At 31.0% G+C, this 18,551-nt stretch overlaps 1 protein-coding gene across 1 annotated transcript; it reads left to right on the top strand.

Moving 5' to 3' along the window:
- Window positions 1-8,117: 8,117 nt before the first annotated feature.
- Window positions 8,118-13,192, top strand: LOC110652169 (quinolinate synthase, chloroplastic). Its single transcript, XM_021807709.2, has 7 exons — window positions 8,118-9,095; window positions 9,626-9,910; window positions 10,262-10,480; window positions 10,577-10,756; window positions 11,349-11,858; window positions 12,683-12,844; window positions 12,937-13,192. Exons 1-7 carry the CDS (start codon window positions 8,349-8,351, stop codon window positions 13,009-13,011), a joined length of 2,178 nt encoding a protein of 725 aa, XP_021663401.2. The 5' UTR covers window positions 8,118-8,348; the 3' UTR covers window positions 13,012-13,192.
- Window positions 13,193-18,551: the final 5,359 nt, after the last annotated feature.

Below are 18,551 nucleotides of genomic sequence, written 5' to 3'. Positions count from 1 at the left end.
CCATCCGGCTTTAATCCTATGACTAACATCCTCCTTACATCCCCCATCTACTTGAAGGACTGAGCCTAGATATTTAAAGTGATTACTTTGGGACAGTACCACTCCATTCAAACTAACTCCTTCCCTATCACCAGTTTGGCCTTCACTGAACTTGCAATGCATGTATTCTGTCTTCGTTCTACTTAACTTAAAACCCTTTGACTCTAGAGTACTTCTCCAAAGTTCTAGCTTCCTATTGACTCCTTTTTGTGTCTCATCTATCAGAACAATATCATCCGCAAATATCATGCACCAAGGAATACTCTCTTGTATATGTTTCGTCAGTTCATCTAAAACTAATGTGAAAAGGTAAGGGCTTATGGCTGATCCTTGGTGTAATCCAATTGAGATCGGAAAATCTCTTGTGTCCTCTCCCACTGTGCGCACAATAGTAGTTGCTCCTTCATACATATCTTTCAATACTTGTATGTACCTAATAGATACCCTCTTTTGTTCTAACATATTCCATAAGACCTCTCTTGGAACACTATCATAAGCCTTCTCCAAATCAATAAAAACCATGTGTAGATCTTTCTTCCCATCTCTATATTTCTCCATCAAGCTTCTAATGAGAAAGATCGCTTCCATAGTTGAACGACCGGGCATGAAACCAAATTGATTGAGAGAGATGGAAGTATCATGACGTAGTCGATGCTCCACAACTCTCTCCCACAACTTCATAGTATGGCTCATGAGTTTAATTCCCCTATAGTTTGAGCAACTCTGTATGTCTCCCTTATTTTTAAAAATAGGTACTAAAATACTCTTCCTCCATTCATCAGGCATTTTCTTTGAGTTTAGAATCTTATTAAACAATTTAGTTAACCATGCCACTCCCATATCTCCCAAATACTTCCACACTTCAATTGGTATTTCATCGGGTCCACAGGTTTTACCCACTTTCATTCTCTTAAGTGCTTCCTTTACTTCTAAAGATCTAATCCTTCTAGTATAATTTACATTCTTTTCTATTATTCTATAATCTATATTCAAGCTATTTCCATTTTGACTATTATTAAAGAGATCATTAAAATAATTTCTCCATCTTTCTTTAATGTCTTCATCTTTCACCAACATTTTTCCTTCTTTATCCTTAATGTATCTAACTTGATTGAGATCTTGACATTTCTTTTCTCTACTCCTTGCTAATCTATAAATATCTTTCTCCCCTTCTTTAGTTCCAAGTTTCTCATATAACTTTTCAAAGGCCTATACTCTTGCTTGACTAACTGCCTTTTTTGCCTCTTTCTTTGCTATCTTGTACTGTTCATATGCCTCATTATTATCACATTTAGGTAATTTCTTATACCATTCCCTTTTTCTCTTCACTGCCTTTTGTACTTCCTCATTCCACCACCATCTCTCTTTTGATGGTGGTCCATGTCCTTTAGACTCTCCAAGTACTTTTCTAGCTACTTCTCTAATCTTTGATGCCATCTGTATCCACATATCATTGGCCTCCATATCTAGCTTCCATACTTCGGACTCGAGAAGCTCATTTTTGAACTCCACTTGCTTTACTCCTTTGAACTCCCACCACTTTGTTCGAGCTACACTATTTCTTCTGACCTTACTTGAATTGTTCCTAAACTTGACATCCAAGACCACCAACCTATCTTGACTTGTTAAAGCCTCTCCTGGAATGACCTTGCAATCCTTGCATAGAGCTCTATTTGTTTTCCTGGTTAAGAGGAAGTCAATTTGGATTCTATGTTGCCCACTTTTGAAAGTCACTAAATGTGACTCTCTTTTTATAAAGTAGGTATTTGCTAGTATTAGGTCGTATGCCATAGCAAAATCCAGGATGTTTTTTCCCTCCTCATTTCGACTGCCAAAACCAAAACCTCCATGAACATTCTCATAACCTTGCCTATCACTTCCTACATGTCCATTCAAATCTCCACCAATGAAAACATTCTCTTCATTCGGTATGCTTTGCATTAAATCATCCATATCTTTCCAAAACCTTTGTTTACTCTCACTGTCTAGTCCTATTTGTGGGGCATAAGCACTAACTATATTTATTGTTTCTCCTTCTAGTACTAGCTTTACTAGTATAATTCTATCTCCTACTCTTTTCACAGCTACTACTGCGTCTTTCAATGTTCTGTCTATGATTATACCCACTCCGTTCTTATTTCTCTCCTTTCCGGTAAACCACAGTTTGTACCCTGAATTACCCACTTCCTTACTTTTCTCCCCTACCCATTTAGTCTCCTGAATGCAAGCAATATTCACCCTTCTCCTTTCCAAGGTATCCACAAGCTCCATTAATTTTCCTGTAAGTGATCCAACATTCCAAGTACCAACCCTGATCCTCCTCCTATCCTGCTCCTTCCTAATTGGTCTCCTTCTATGATATCTTCTATTGTTTTCTATGTCTATCTTGTGTTCTGTTCCACTATTTGTTCTACTATCTGTCCTATGGACTAACTTCTTTACCCACACCCGTCCATAATGTGGGAACCCTTGCTCACTTAACACCACACCTGGGCGCCGGCATGGCGCGTCGCTTTCGGTGAACGCCCTACACCCTTGCATATTTATCACTACACCCGGGCTCCGATGTAGCGCGTCGTTAGTAGAGGACGCCCCAACGTTTATATCATTTGAATCCATATCATAGGGTGTGACGAAATTTTTACGCTGGTTGTCACCTACCGCAACCCTCCTCTTTTATAATTCTTTTTTAAAGTGTAAAATTATTAAAATTAAAATTATTAATTTTATATATAATTATAAAACAAACTCGATTATTAAAAAGTTATTTCAATGTCATTTCTTTTTTATTTTTTATACTTAACATCTTTTGACTAAAAAAGCTAATTTATAAATTAAAAAAAGATGGTGCTTTTGAATAAATAAATTAATAATACTTAGAATAAAAAATTATTAATATTTATGCAGTGTTATGATATTCAGCATTAAAAATATTTATTAGTATTAATTTTTCTTGCCATCATTTTTTTAATAATAAATGTATTCATTTATTCATAAATGTCACCTTAATTTATTATTAGAATGTGGACATGAAAATATTTTCATGTGGACAATTAATTCATATACATTTGTGTACGATGACATTTTTCAAAAAGAAACAATAGGAAAATAAAGGCTTCTGATAAAAAAAATTAAAAAAAAAAAAAGAAAAAGTCAATCTAACCTGTATCAAGTGTGCACGTATTAGCTGGTGGTAAAAGCGTACTTTTACTGTTCCTTAGGAACAGTAAAAGTGTTGGCTGAATTAGTGTATTAAGTATAATGGGAATTTAAACCCCAGATCAACATCAATTATTTTTTTTTCCCTGCTGCTTTGCTTGTATAAGTTGGACAAATTCAGCTTTTACGAAACTTTGAGGCAGTTGAGCCTACTGAGCAGAAGAGTCCAACGTCAACTTGATGAAGAGGGGCCCTTTTATTTTGAAAATTTTCCAGGTTTTTCAATTGCCTAGACTTTTAATGCCCAATCACAGACTGACGGTCGCTGTTCATCATTTTCCCTTTTTCATTTGTTTAAGAGAAAATAACACAAATAGTTTAGGAAAATTATTTTACAGTCACATTAAAATAATTTTTCAAATACTAATAAATTTTAATTTTAAATAATGTCAGAATTCAGCAGGCCTCAAATAAAAGAGAACTTCTGTAGTTCTGTTGATACCAACTCAAGCAAAACGGGCACCAATGCAAATACGTCTTCTGTTTACGTTAAGATGGACAAAGGCTGGCGATGTGGATTGATGCAGATAGTGAAGGAAGGGCTTCTGTTAGATCAAACGCAATCTGCAGCCTTCTTGTCCATCCAATTTTATGTTTGACAAGTAGTTCCGTAAGCTACCATTCTCAGCAAACTCAAAACACAAGATAACGGTTGCTTCTGTCGCACAGACCCTCAAGCCTCACAAAGTTGAGATGACCATCTTTGTCAATATGTAAAGACATTCTGAGCAGCTTCCTCAGAATCCATAATAGGGTATCAGGAAATGCACATGAATAGACACTTTGAACAATAATTAATATTTATATGTTAATTTTAAAATGATATTATCATATATTTGTTATTAAAATAACAAACTAATATGTTGAGATAGATTTTCAAAATAAAAAAAAATATATATTGAAGAATGAATTATATTGTTAGTTTAAGATGTATTTGATGTATAATATTGAAGAGAATTAGTTATGCATGTCATTTTTAATTTATATATATATTTTTTCCATAGAATTAAGAACAATGCAGATTTAAATTAGTAGGAAGTAGTATTTTTAGGGTAAAAAATTGAAGAGTTTATAACATAACTATAAAGTAAGTGCAAAATAATATTTATTTGTTATGTAAATTATTTTATTTATTTTTTTACCTTTAAGGGTCTTTTTTATAAAAAAAAAAAAATTAAGCAAAAGAAAGTAGAAAGTAAAATTCCCTTGAAAAGGAAAATTATTATTTTATTTACAAATTTTTTATATAGAATAAAAAAAAGTCTTATTTTGATAAAAAAAATAATGAGAGAAAATTATTATATTTTTTTATTATGTTCATGTTTAATAAATAAAATTTACTAAAAATAACTATATTAAATAGTATGATATAATATAATTCTACAGTCAAATAATTTTTAAATTCACTATAGTTATTTATAATATAATTTATTTACAATAAAATTATATTAGTTGAATTACAATTTATTCTCACATCAAATTTAAGTTTTGCTCTATGTAGTTAAATAAATATTTTAATTATGCATATTTTTAATTTGAAATTAAATATTAAAATAGAATGGCATAGAAAAAAAAAATGTTTTCCTCTCAATTTGGACAAAAAACAAAATGTTTAAAAATATGTTTTGAGTTTTTTCAAACAACTATTTTTCTACTTTTTCTTTTTACAAAACAAAAATAAGATAATTAAATTTTAATTTTTCTTTCTTACTTTAAATATATATATATATATATATATATATTTTTTTTTTTTTTTTTCTCTCTACCTTTTCCTCATTATTACAAAGTTATTTTTTTTTTACTTCTTTGTCTTTATTATGAATATTAAATTCTTAATTTTAATTCAACTTTTCATTTTCTTTTCCAACAAATATTTTAACAAAATTTATAAATTTAACTTGAAAAACATAGAGATGCATTTCCGTTTGTCGTAAATATATATTTTATAGGCTCTAATCTCCTATAAAAATTCAAAATGAACATACAAAATATTTTTATATCCTTATGTCAATTTTTTTTTCATAGTATATAAATCAAAAAAATTTTTGCGTTTAATTTTTATAAGAAAATTAATCCTAAATTTCAATTTACACTTTTCATATATTTTTAAATAAATGAAGAGTTCGGACATGATTCTTTCTTAACTATTGTATCTTCCATGTTTAAAAGGTCATCTAACGCCTTGAGTGTCACATTTAATCCGACTATATCGGGTTGGTATTAAGACTTTGAAGAAAAAAAGTATTTTTCAAAAGTAAAAAGAAAAAAATAGTTTGAAAAAAAAACATTTTAAAATTCTTATAACTAAAACATATTAAATTTAATTTTAAATTTACTTTTAATATATTATAATTAGCATATTTAGAAAAATATTTTTTTAAATAATAATTTTAATAATAATATTAAACAAACTCTTAATTTTTAAAAATATCATTACGAGATTTATTTTAATTTAGTAATAAATTTAAAAGATCTCGTGATTAGATAATTTAGTAATTTCAGTTGGATCCTGACTGTATAAAGCTCGAAATCTCGTGATCAAATCTTTATTTTAAGCTGTTGCATGTCTTGATTTCCAAATTTTGTGCTAATTCTATTGGAAAGAAAGATCAATGGCGCCTTATATTACTTTCAAAAAATGATATTTTTTAAAAATATATGAGTATATGTAATATTAATATGTTTTTTTAATAATAAACTTTACTTTTTTATAATTAATTATTTTAAAGAAAAAAAATTAATTTCTAAAAATATTATGAAATAAATTTTATGTGAATTTTTTTTATTTTCTATAAAAAGGTAATTTTATGTGAAAATAAAATAAAATAATCATAAAATACATATATATATATATATATTTTTTTTTTCTTTTTTATTTTAGAAAAGTGAAACTATATATTTAAGGGGAGAATATACGTTGACTGAGTGTATTAAATAATTTTTTTATGATAAAAATAAAAATAAAAAATTTGAACATCTAATAAATTTTTTAATTCGTTTAGTATTGAGTTTAAAATATTATAATTACTTTTTTAGATAGAAGTATTATTTTAGTTATTAAAATAAATAATTTTAAAAAAAATAATTTTATTATTATAATACTTTTATTATTAAAATTAATTAAATTTAATTTTTAATTATTTTTTAATTAATATATTTAAAAATATTTTTTTTAACAATAATTGCAACAGAAATACGACCCTTTGTTTTCCTGCACTGCTCATTCATCCGCCTGTAGAGGACTAAGGGATGAACAGATGGCAAACTCTGGGTTGTTTTCTGGTCAATTCCTGCAAAGCCAGGACCGTTATTGTATTTACCTATTTTAATTCAATTTTTAAATGAGAATCAATCAAATAATCATTAAACTAGTAATTCAATCATCAAATATTTATTTAAAAATAAAGAAAATAAAGCTTTATAATTCGTTATTTCCTTCGTATTTTTAAAGAAAAAGATCCAATTCAATTGGATTAAATCAATTATCTGCTTAATTTTTAGTTAAATTTGATACGACTTCCAAGCAGCCCACGAATTTGTAAAGATGATTATTGAAGTTGGAACTTGGGAGCAGAGAAAGGGCACAAACCACTTTCCTTTGGTTCTGGACCATTAGCATCGTCTCCATACAGCCACACCACGAGTCAAGTTGCGAGCAGTATTCAATTTCTACACAAATTTTTCCTTCTTCCTTCCATGAAGTTTCCTCCAACGACCCACTTTCTGTTGGTAATCAATTCAGCACACCATGCATATTTATAAACTAACTATTAATATAAAATTATCTATACCATTTGAGTTATTTTAAATAATAGTTTTAGCAATTCTAATTTAAATGATTAATTTTATATACCACATGGTCAATTAAGTTTAAAATTATCATCTTGCATATAAACATTGTCTTTATATATATATAAATAATTATGAGCATTTTTCAAATTTCAATTAAATATATCAACATATAATTTTTTAAGTTTATTGATATAATTTTTTACTGTGTATGCTAAGTGAGTGGCGTCAACTTAATTTTCCAGATTCCCTGTTCTCAGACCACCTCCTCCAGTCTATCCTTTTTAAAATGGTAAATTATAAAGATAGTTACCTCAAATTGAGTATATAAAAATATTATACTTAAACTTTAATTTGTAGCATAAAATATTTAATCTTTAATTTAATTTGAGTACATAAAATTTAGTAACACCACATAGCTAATTTTTAAATTATTTTTGTTGATTTAATATATGTCAAATTAAAATTATATTTTCTTTCTATTAATTTAATATTTATCTAAAAAATTTTAAATTTTTTTCTCAATTTACTCATAGCTCAATGATTTAAATTGGACAAATCAATACTTTAATCACCTTAAATTTATTTACTAAAACTATTAATTATATAAAAATATAATTTTTTTTAATTTAAAATATCACATCAATATAAATAATTTAAAAATTAATTATTTAAAAAATTATAAGAAGACTTTATATTACTTAAATTAAAAATTAAAAATTTTATATTATATATTAAAATTTACATATATTTTATTATTACATATCGTTGAAATTATGTTTAAAAATTTTATTAAAAAAAAATAAGAAAAAAAAATAAATAATAAATAAAAATAGTGTAAAAATTATTTTCTTCTCTCTAATTAGATATTAGAGAGGAAAATAGAAAATTCCTTTTTAAATAATAAAATATTTAATTTATTTTTTTATTTAAAATTAAAATAAATAATTATAAAAATAAAAAATAATCTTATTTATTTATCATCTACTTTTTATAAAAAAAAATAATAATAATACCTATTTATTATTATTCATTCTTATTTTTCTTACTTTTCAATTTTCCGCACTTTCAAACAAGACAAGAAAAATATTATTCATAATTTTCCTTCTCCCTTAGTTTCCACCAATCCGAACGTAGCATAAATTCTCACAGTATCATTTACCCTTTTAAAAGGAGGCTGTGTGTTTTCTTTTCTCCACATCCATCCAAATTTTCCCAAACCGACACCGCATACACGCACGTTTAGGCGAATCCACTTCAATCTATTCTCTCCGTCTTTGTCTGTGGACTTCACCTCTTCCATGGAGTTCTCTGCAACCATCTCCATGAAAGCCTCTTCCTACTATTCTTCTCTTTTCTCTGTCTCCCCAAACACTACGCCTAAGCGTAGGTTCTTTGCCCACAAAACCCAATATCCTTCCTTCTCCTTTACGTCCCTTAATTGCATCCGCTCGGATTCCAAATCCAATTCTTCTGATAACCCTAACGTTTCTCGATTTTCGTGCTCTGCTGTTGCTTTCTCTCCTTCGCCTGCCACTGACCTTGTGGCTGGTAAGCTGCACCATCTGATAAACGAATTCCAATCCCTCCCCGAATCAATCTACCGAGTGAAACGAGTCCTTCACTATGCCTCTCTTCTCCCTCCTTTTCCGGACTCGTCCCGTATTGACTCCAATCGGGTCATGGGCTGCACGGCCCGAGTCTGGCTCGATGCTCAGCTTGATCCCTGTGGAAAGATAAGATTTTTAGCTGACAGCGATTCGGAGATTACACGAGGGTTATGTGCTTGTTTGTTATCGGTGCTGGATGGGGCGGCACCCGAAGAGGTGTTGAGCTTCAAGACAGAGGATTTGGTGGCGCTGAACGTGGGGTTGCCTGGCGGCGAGAGGTCGAGAGCGAATACTTGGCATAATGTGTTGGTGAGTATGCAGAAGAGGACGAAGAAATTGATAGCGGAAAGGGAAGGGAAGAAGCCTTTCGATCCATTTCCTTCATTGATTATCACTTCAAAGGGTATTCAAGCCAAGGGAAGCTACGCCGAAGCCCAGGTTAGCAATGAAGTCTTTACGGTCTGTTTGTACAAGGGGGAGGGAGGGTTAAATAAGGGTAAATTTTACTTTTTTTTTTAATCTTTTTTTATTTCTTAAATCTTAATTTTTTCTACAACAATAAGCTGTAAAAAGGGCTAAAGATAAAAAAATAAAAATTATAATAATTTTTATTTATATGCTCTAATTTTTTTTTTCTCGAATATTAAAAAATATATATATATATATTATTTTTCTTTACCTCCTTATTAATTTTTTTTTTTATTATAATTCTTTTTACCCTTTTCCTCTTTTAACCTTTCTCACTCTTGCCCTTTCGTTACTGGCACCTCGCTCGTCCTATCCAAATAGACCCTAATTTGCATTGCTTTAGTGTGATCATGATTATAGAACCAATAGAATTGTGCTTTTTGTTTGCAAAAATTTAGTTGGATACCATGTGTTAAAAAATTGGAAGATTTTTTTCCCTCCTAACATTGTGGGATTCCATTTCATTTGCATTTACTAGAGCATTTTGTTCCCTTTCACAGGCAAGATATTTGTTACCAGATGAGTCCAAGGTTCACGAACTTGTCAACTTGCTAAAGGAGAAGAAAATTGGTGTTGTTGCCCACTTTTACATGGACCCTGAAGTTCAAGGAGTCTTAACTGCTGCACAGAAGCATTGGCCTCACATCCATATATCTGATTCATTGGTCATGGCAGATAGTGCTGTAAAGATGGCTAAAGCTGGATGCAAATTCATAACAGTCTTGGGTGTAGATTTTATGTCGGAAAATGTGCGTGCAATTCTTGATCAAGCTGGCTTTGCAGAGGTATGCCATTTTTTTTTTCATTTTATGTCTCCTATGTTGATGATGCGCGACATATTAGATGCGAATGATAAAAATGAAAATGAAATGCTGGCGCTATCCCACTAATTATGGGAGCCCCTTATATTTAATTTTTCTCTCTTGACTTATTCTTAATAGTTAAGGGCTCTGATAATAAAGAGTTTGTTTTGGTGGTAAATTTAGATGCTAAAAGGAAAATTCTTTAACTAATATGTCCACCTTTATACTTTTATACACATATTAGATTAAATTCTAATGTAGCTTTAACTCTTCTGATGCCAAATGCCATTTAAATGGTTCTTAACTTTGTTTCCCTGTGACATTTAACTTCAGGTTGGTGTTTATAGGATGTCAAAAGAGCGCATTGGTTGTTCTTTGGCAGATGCTGCTTCTAGCCCTGCTTATATGAATTATCTTGAGGCAGCTTCTGGGTCTCCGCATTCTTTGCATGTTGTTTACATAAATACTTCACTTGAGACAAAAGCTTATGCTCATGAGCTTGTGCCTACAATAACCTGTACTTCTTCTAACGTTGTGCAAACTATCCTGCAGGTAAGTAGTATTAGAATTGTCTCAGGTCAGCATATTGTGTGGTACTGTGGTGTGAAGCGTTTAATCATGGGGTTCCCTTTTTTCCCTTATCCACAGGCTTTTGCTCAAATTCCAGATTTAAATGTGTGGTATGGGCCTGATTCATACATGGGTGCCAATATTGCAAAATTGTTTCAACGAATGACAATGATGACAGATGAGGAAATTGCAGAAGTACATGCGGCACATAATAGAGACACCATAAAAGCATTGCTACCTCGCTTGCATTATTATCAGGTGATCTCTCTTTTCAATTTCAGCTGAGGTAGGATGGAATTAAATATATTGTGCATTGTTTATACAACATATGGAGTGGACCGTGGACGTTATTGGGGAAGTTATTTGTCCAATGCACCCACTGAAGTCTGGTTTTGTCATTGATTTAGTCATTGTTTATTGTACTGTGTTCTGCTCATATAGTAGTTTCAGGATGTAGGATATGATGCAGCAATGCAAATATAAAATTTTCTAAGTTGCTGAATGTGAATTTGGATTTAATTTGTTGCTACATAGTGACACTGCAGCTGAAAAGTACATGTTATCAGTGAAATATGCAAGAATATATGTCTGGCAGATGTACTTGGGACATGATGTTGTTGTCTTTACAATATTTACTTTGGCGGTTGCTTCTTCAGTCCTGTCCTTCAAATATTGTCACTGTAATCGTCTGTTTTAAGGTCCAGCATTTTTTTTTATCTTAATTGTTTCTGCTCTATTATCAAGCCGTGAATGGCTAAGGAATCTTTTTCTCCCTTTATTTTCTCTAGGTTAATGCCCTACTGCTGTCTTGTATTCTAAATTTATTGATGATATGGTGTTTTTGTGTCAGGATGGAACTTGTATTGTTCATCATCTCTTTGGAAATGAAGTTGTTGATAAGATAAATGATATGTATTGTGATGCTTTCCTAACTGCTCACCTTGAGGTCCCTGGAGAAATGTTTTCCTTGGCAATGGAAGCCAAGAGGAGAGGAATGGGTGTTGTCGGTTCCACCCAAAACATATTAGATTTTATAAAGCAGAGAGTTCAAGAGGCACTAGATAGAAATGTCAATGATCATCTCCAATTTGTTTTAGGAACAGAATCAGGAATGATCACTGCAATTGTTGCTGCAGTTCAGCGTTTGTTAGGTTCTGCAAAGTCTTCTGGGGATGCCAAAATTAATGTTGAAATTGTTTTTCCCGTCTCATCAGACTCGATAACAAGAACATCACCAAATTCATCTCCTGGTCTAAAATCAGTAAACACAGGGGACTTCATGTTACCTGTTGTTCCAGGAGTTACTAGTGGGGAGGGATGTTCTATTCATGGTGGCTGTGCTTCCTGTCCATATATGAAGGTTAGTATATTCTTGTTAGTTCACTGACTGCATAAATTTTGTTAATTGTCAATACATTCAAGTTAATGCGTCCAATTTGTTCATTGTCTCAGTTTCATGCATTTGCAATAGTTTTGCGGATGGATGCTTAAATTAATCCACTATATGCCAAAGTATGCATGTGGAATTTTTCATGATTAAAAAAAAAAGTTGATGCATAAACTGTCTTCAATTATCAATATGAATTGATCACTTTACAAAAGATCTGTGAAAAGACACATGGAACAGAGAATGACACCTGGAATTTATAGAAACTTGTGTTGGATGGGCTGTCGTAAGCTTCTTTCATATATTTTATCTTTTTTTAATGCTTGTGTGGAGCATTATTTTTTTCAACTTTGCAAAGAAAAGAAGGGGAATAAAAGTCATAAAATAATGTGGTAGCTTGTGCACTTTTTTCAGTAATATTTGTGATGCATTATAATTTCCGAATTGAAACAATCATCCAAAAAACATCAACCAGTTTGCTTTCTTGTGGTCTTTATTCTCGAAGTTAAATGAGGTGTAATTTTCTCAACTCTCTATTTGTTCACAAATACAGAGTTGAATTGCATTACTTGAATTGGAGGATTCCATCTGGGCTATGAAGTTTCGTACACACCCCAGTTTTAAACAAAAGAACTTACTATTATCAATTTTCAGTTAACATTCTAGTGTTTCCAGTTGGCATTCTGAAGGAAGCACTCTTTCATTTTTATATGGACCTGTGAATGCTATCTTAATTCCCTGAGGAATTTTATGCCTAAAGTTAGGCCTCTAATATGATATCTGCTGTGATCTGCCAGATGAACTCTCTTAATTCCCTTATAGAAGTTTGCCAGCACCTGCCTGATGAGAAAAATGCCATTGTGGCATATGAGGCTGAGCGATTTAAAGTGCAAACTCCCAGCGGAAGATCAATTGCAGATGTTGGATGTGAACCGATACTGCACATGAGACACTTTCAGGTTAGCTTTTTGGAGTCTTCAATCTATAACATCATTTCTTGGTGCGCATTTTGCGATCTAAGCTTGGCTCTCTTTTGATTCCCATTTTGCAGACTAGAAAAGAATTACCAGAGAAGCTAGTAAATGAGGTTCTTCGCCTCAATAGCAATAAGAGGCCAATATCATAAGGCTGAAAATTTCTGCCTCTTCTTAGAAGTTGAGATACTTGCTAATTTATAGAGAAGCGAGGTATGAAAGGGTAGAAAAAGTGAGAGATTCCCCCTCCCTTTATTCTTTCTTCTATAGAATGTTGTCTTAGATTTACAGAAAATGAATCAATTCATGATATAATGTTTTATGTTGTAACCATTTGTTGCGTGTACAGTTTTCCTCTTTGGCTAAACAAGTTGAACTCCTCATCTTTAGGATAAATTATACAAACGATATCTTAACTTAGTACATGTAACAATAAGGTATCTAAACTTTAATTTATAACGGTAAATCTCTCCCTTATAAACTTTAATTATTGATTTTAATGTTATTTATATTGACATAACATTTATTAAATTGAAAAATTATATTTTCATGGATTGATAGTTTCAAGTAAATGGGTCTTGAGTTACTAAAATGTCAATTATTGCAATTTTAAATAAAGAATAGATTTTTTTTTTTTTTTTTCGATAAGTGTAAAAATATTGATTAAAATTATTCCTAAGTTGAGGTATCGACTGTGTAAAACATTTTATTGATTGTTAAGCTGAAGCTAATAAAATCATCAGTCATGGGTCTTGATTTGGCGCACTTCTTGTTACCTACAAATATGATAGAAGTACGTATTATAAGTTTTGAAAATTAAGAACGGTGTCTTCTCTTCAAATTGAGAGTTCTTACTTTTTTTTTTTTTTTTTTTTAAAGACTCGAGAGATAAGGTATGTTGCTTTCTTTGATGACAACAATCTGGGGATTGGCTATGGGATTTGTTTCTTTATTCTTTATTGACATTTTCAATTGTAAATTAATAGGCCCTTTAAGGCTTTTCACCTGTAATAAAATCTGTTCTGTTTTAATTATTGAATAGCGAAAATTTATACAATATTTTAAGTGCATTAAAAAATATATTTTCTTAACAATATTTCTAACAAAAATAATAAAAAAGTTTAAGTTTTTTTTTGTCTATTTTTATTTTTAAAATTAATTTTTAATTTAAAAAAAATAAAATTCATAAATGATTGTAGGGAATTCTTTTAAATTTTTTTTTCTTATAAATGATTTATTTTAAAGAAATTTTATGTGTTTATTGCATAAATTAATTTCTAAATAGATTAATATATTAAAATAATTATTTTATTTAATTTTCATTAAAAATATTAAAAAATTATAAAAAAAGGCAAAAACAAAAGTATAAGTGGGTAATAATAATAATAATAATAATAATAATTATTATTATTATTATTATTATTATTATTATTATTATTATTATTATTATTATTATAGTTTCGAACTTGATGGTAACAGAATTAAAAAAATATACACCTTTAAAAAATAAATTAAAAAAAATTGATAAAAATAAAATTATATATATGATGAGAAAACATTTGTTTCCAACCTTAACAATTGATTCTCCAACCTCGCAATTTAGCATGACTTATATCAAATTCTGAAAATTAATAAAATTGTGTGAGGATGTTGACTTTAAATGTTAAATTATATATATTTTTAAATATTTTATTAAAAGTAATAAATAAGATTTTATATTTTTAACATTTTTTTAAATAATATTGTGAATTTTTTTATAATATTGAAATTATTAAAATATTTAATTTTATTTTAAATATTAAAGTGAAATTGAGAGGAAAAAAAATAAATTGATGATATTTTTATTTTAATTTTAATTTGTTAATTTTTTTTATATTATTGTTGTAGATTTTTGAGAAGTAAAATATAAATATGAAAAGGGTAAAGGAAAAAAAGTGAAAATATAAAAATATAGAGAGAATGTTTAAATTATAGCTTTTATAAATTTTAAAAACTATTATAAAATATCAAAATTTTTATCTAATCCTTAAACAGAAGCATATTGCAATTTGATTAAATTTTTACTATCTCTATCCTTTTATTAAAAAAAATAATAATAAATAAAGGTGAGATTGATATTATATAATTTAAATAAGAAATTAAATGATTCGAAACTCTTTTATTCTTAACTTCTGTTCGAGTACGCTATATGAATTTAAGAATATAAAAAATTACATGTAAATATTTTTTTTGAAATGAAAATAAAAAATTAGGCTTTAACTTAATTAATGGATAATTAAGTTTTTTAAGTATCCTCTTAAGGTTAGATGAATCAAAGAGAATTTTTTAGGTGAGAAAATAAATTAAATGAGGTAGAGAATTTTTATAATGAGACAAAATTAAATGAGAAAGAGAATACAGAGTGAGTATTGAGAAATTGCAAAGAGTTGAAGGGGCGAAGAGTGTTTAAGATTTGGAAAAATGAGGATATTTATAGAAAAAAAATGTAATATTTTCACTTTTCCCAAATACCTTAAAATATATTTATATAATTTAAAAAAAATATATTTTTTTTGACATTTGAAAAAAATATATATAAAGCAATGGTAAAAAAATTCTTGGTAGACAACTTTAAGCGCCTGTCTTTAACCCTTTTTCCTTCTTCATTTTATTTGTAAAATTATACTTTAGTCCTTTAATTTTGAAATATTTAAATTTATACCTCAAAACTTTAAAGCATTATTTTTAAATCCAGTTATGTTTTGATTTAACAATTCTCATTAATTGATACAGGGATTCACATTAATTTTAACACACTTTGATCTAAAGGCTCGTTTTAATTTTCATTAATCATATCCCTTAATTCAATAATCATAATTAAATCACATCTTTTACTTATCTTAATTATACGTCTTTAAAATATAAAATGATGATATTATCCTTCTTAGCTTGGTGGAGCAAAAATGAGACATCAAGTTGGAAAATGAACGTGAAATTAGGCTCTGGTATTATCTTATAAGTCAAGCCTAATTTATTATCTTATAAGTCAAGCCTAATTTCCTCTTAAAAAAATTAACCCCAAAGAGGAGGAATGTCCAAAATTATATAAGACACGTATTAGTTTTTGTAACACCCCTAATTTTTAAATATATTATTTTTGTGCAAATATTGATGTTTTAATTTTATTTAAATTTTAGGAAATTTTTTGGAATTTTTCTGATTTTCGAAATCCGGTTTGATTTCCCGGAAATATAAAACTTTGATAATTTTTAAAAATTAATTTAAAGACCACGTGGCAAAACTAAAATTATATTTGGAGTCTACAAATTTTTCTGAGTTTTCTGAAATTTTTTCGGAATTTTTGGACCTTGTTTCGGTCCCAAGGCAGAGCAAAAATTTAAAATTTTGTATCATAAATCGAACCGGCCAAATCGAACCGGACCGGATCGGACCGGTCTTCTTCTTTTTCTTCCTCCTCCCCGCGCGCGTCCCGACCTCCCTCCCCTTCTCTCCCTTTTTCTCTCTCCTCCCTCCTCCCCTTGCCGCGTCGCCGCCTCCCCTGCCACCCCAGCTCGCCAGCGCCCACCCCCAGCCGTCCCAGCCCACCGGCCGCCGCCTGGAACGCCGGAAAACGGCTCCTGAAGCGACGTGCACGTGCGCGCGACCGTTCGTCTTTCCGGCCAAAATTCGGCCGATCCGGCCACCAATCGGACCTGGTCTTGTGTCTAAACTCATCTACTCGTTGAGAGCTTTCCATAGACACTAAGAACACCGAAATCCATCAAGCAGTTTGTCCAATTTTTTCTCGGGAAGTTTTAACCCATTTTGAATTTTGGGCTAGATTTCTCACAAACCGTAAACCCCACGAGAAAACCGAGAGTACCAGAGCGCTCCACTCGTCGAGAGCTTCGCGGGGATATAAATTTCAAAATTTTTCGACACCGTTTCTCGATGGGTCCCACGGAACTTCGCAGTATTTTTCCGAGCATTAAATGAGCTTAGAAAATTTCGTAAAAATTTTATACTAACCCCCGTGTTGTGGGCTTCATGTAGGTATCCTCAATTCGCGGAAATTCGATAGTTGTCTGGGTTTGTGAATTTCCGGCCAGACAGACCCATTACCGGAAAAGTCTCCGAATTGGACTGAGGTTTTGGCTACCCCCACATTGTTAGACGTCCCGAGCGCATTCCCGAAGTCGAAATCGGCAAAGGTAAACCCGAACCTTGCTTTTTCGTAATTTTCTAGTGCTTAAATAGGATTAAAAATCCATAAAATATTCGTGATAGCTCAGAAAATTATGATTCTTTTTGCAATAGCCTAGTAATATTGCTAAGGACCGCGGGTCAAAATTTTAGAATTTTTAGAGCTTGTTTGGGCAGTTTTTGCAAAAATGATCAATTATAAGGACTAAATTGAAATTTTACATATTGTGATGGATGACTGATTTGATGGGCTCAGGAGGGGCTGTGTGATGTGATTGAATTGTGGATATATGAGTTACGAATATAGAAGTGTGTTTTGAGCCTTTTTACAGGTTGGGTAGGTCCTAGGTATAGGGGAGACTCTGCCGGATTTTCGGCACGACTTAGGACGTATTTGGTCTTTTCATGATTTGTATTGAGTCAATTATGTTAAATAATTATAATGTAATTGTCAGGTGAGCCGGGACAGCCTTCTTCCTCCGCCCAGCCGCCACAGTGACCGTTGTTAAGTCTGTGAGTAAAATATTAATTTTAATTGTAATTTCACTATTATTATATGTTCAAGCATGCCCATGCATCACTTATATGCATATATCTATGTAGATAAATTTTAGGCACGATTTATGTTGCATTCATAACTGTGAAAGTGCCATGTATGTTATTGTGGTAATTTGGAGTAGTGTGCGTGCGTTGGCGTGCGTGTGATGTGGTGTGGACTATGGATAGGACAGGTAAACACGGCTTGAGATCTTCGCTGGGACCCGGTCCTTCGGGGTAGACACGGCTTGAGTTCTTCGCTGGGATCCCGATTTGGTTATTAAGTGAAAGTCCGAGCTGAGTTCTTCGCTGGCACAGTTGGAATTAAGAGAGCTGTATAGGGGATCAGCTTCCATATATATTATGATTGATATTACTGGGTGCGTGAGTGCTCCAAATTACCTTTTTGATGTTATGATGTGAAATTATTGCTGGTGTTGCATTTCACTCTACAGGGTGCATTAGTTTTAGATAGTTATAGAGATTATGGTTAAAATTGGTATTTTACTCTCTGAGTCGAACGCTCACTCCTGTTCAATATTTTTTCAGGCTACAGGAGGATTTTATTGTGGTTAACCTGCTTTTCTCCTTCGTAGGTTGTTTATAAATATTTGTGTAATTTTATTTACTCCTAGAATTTCCGCACGTGATAGAAATATTTAAATGATTCGGGTCTGTAATATAAATTGTTATGTGGACCTGTAAAATTATTATATGCATGTTTGATGGACTGGATGAAGGAGCTGAGCTCTCATTTATCTTTATGTTGATTTGAGTATGTAGAGGGTGAGCTGAGCTCCCCAATTGGTGATATATTTTGTTTACAGGTCAGGTGAGTCAAAAACTCCCCGTTGAAAGGTTCACTTTATGGTCGGACTCTGTCCGGTTGATTTCTTGAAATTGGATCCAAATGGGCCTTAGAGTTGAATTAATGAATAGTTAGGCTTACTACGGGCCTCGGAGGCTTCAGGCT

The sequence above is a fragment of the Hevea brasiliensis genome, chromosome 13 (genome assembly GCF_030052815.1).
Source record: "Hevea brasiliensis isolate MT/VB/25A 57/8 chromosome 13, ASM3005281v1, whole genome shotgun sequence".
Classification (NCBI taxonomy): Eukaryota; Viridiplantae; Streptophyta; class Magnoliopsida; order Malpighiales; family Euphorbiaceae; genus Hevea; species Hevea brasiliensis.
This window is presented reverse-complemented; position numbering and strand designations above follow the sequence as displayed.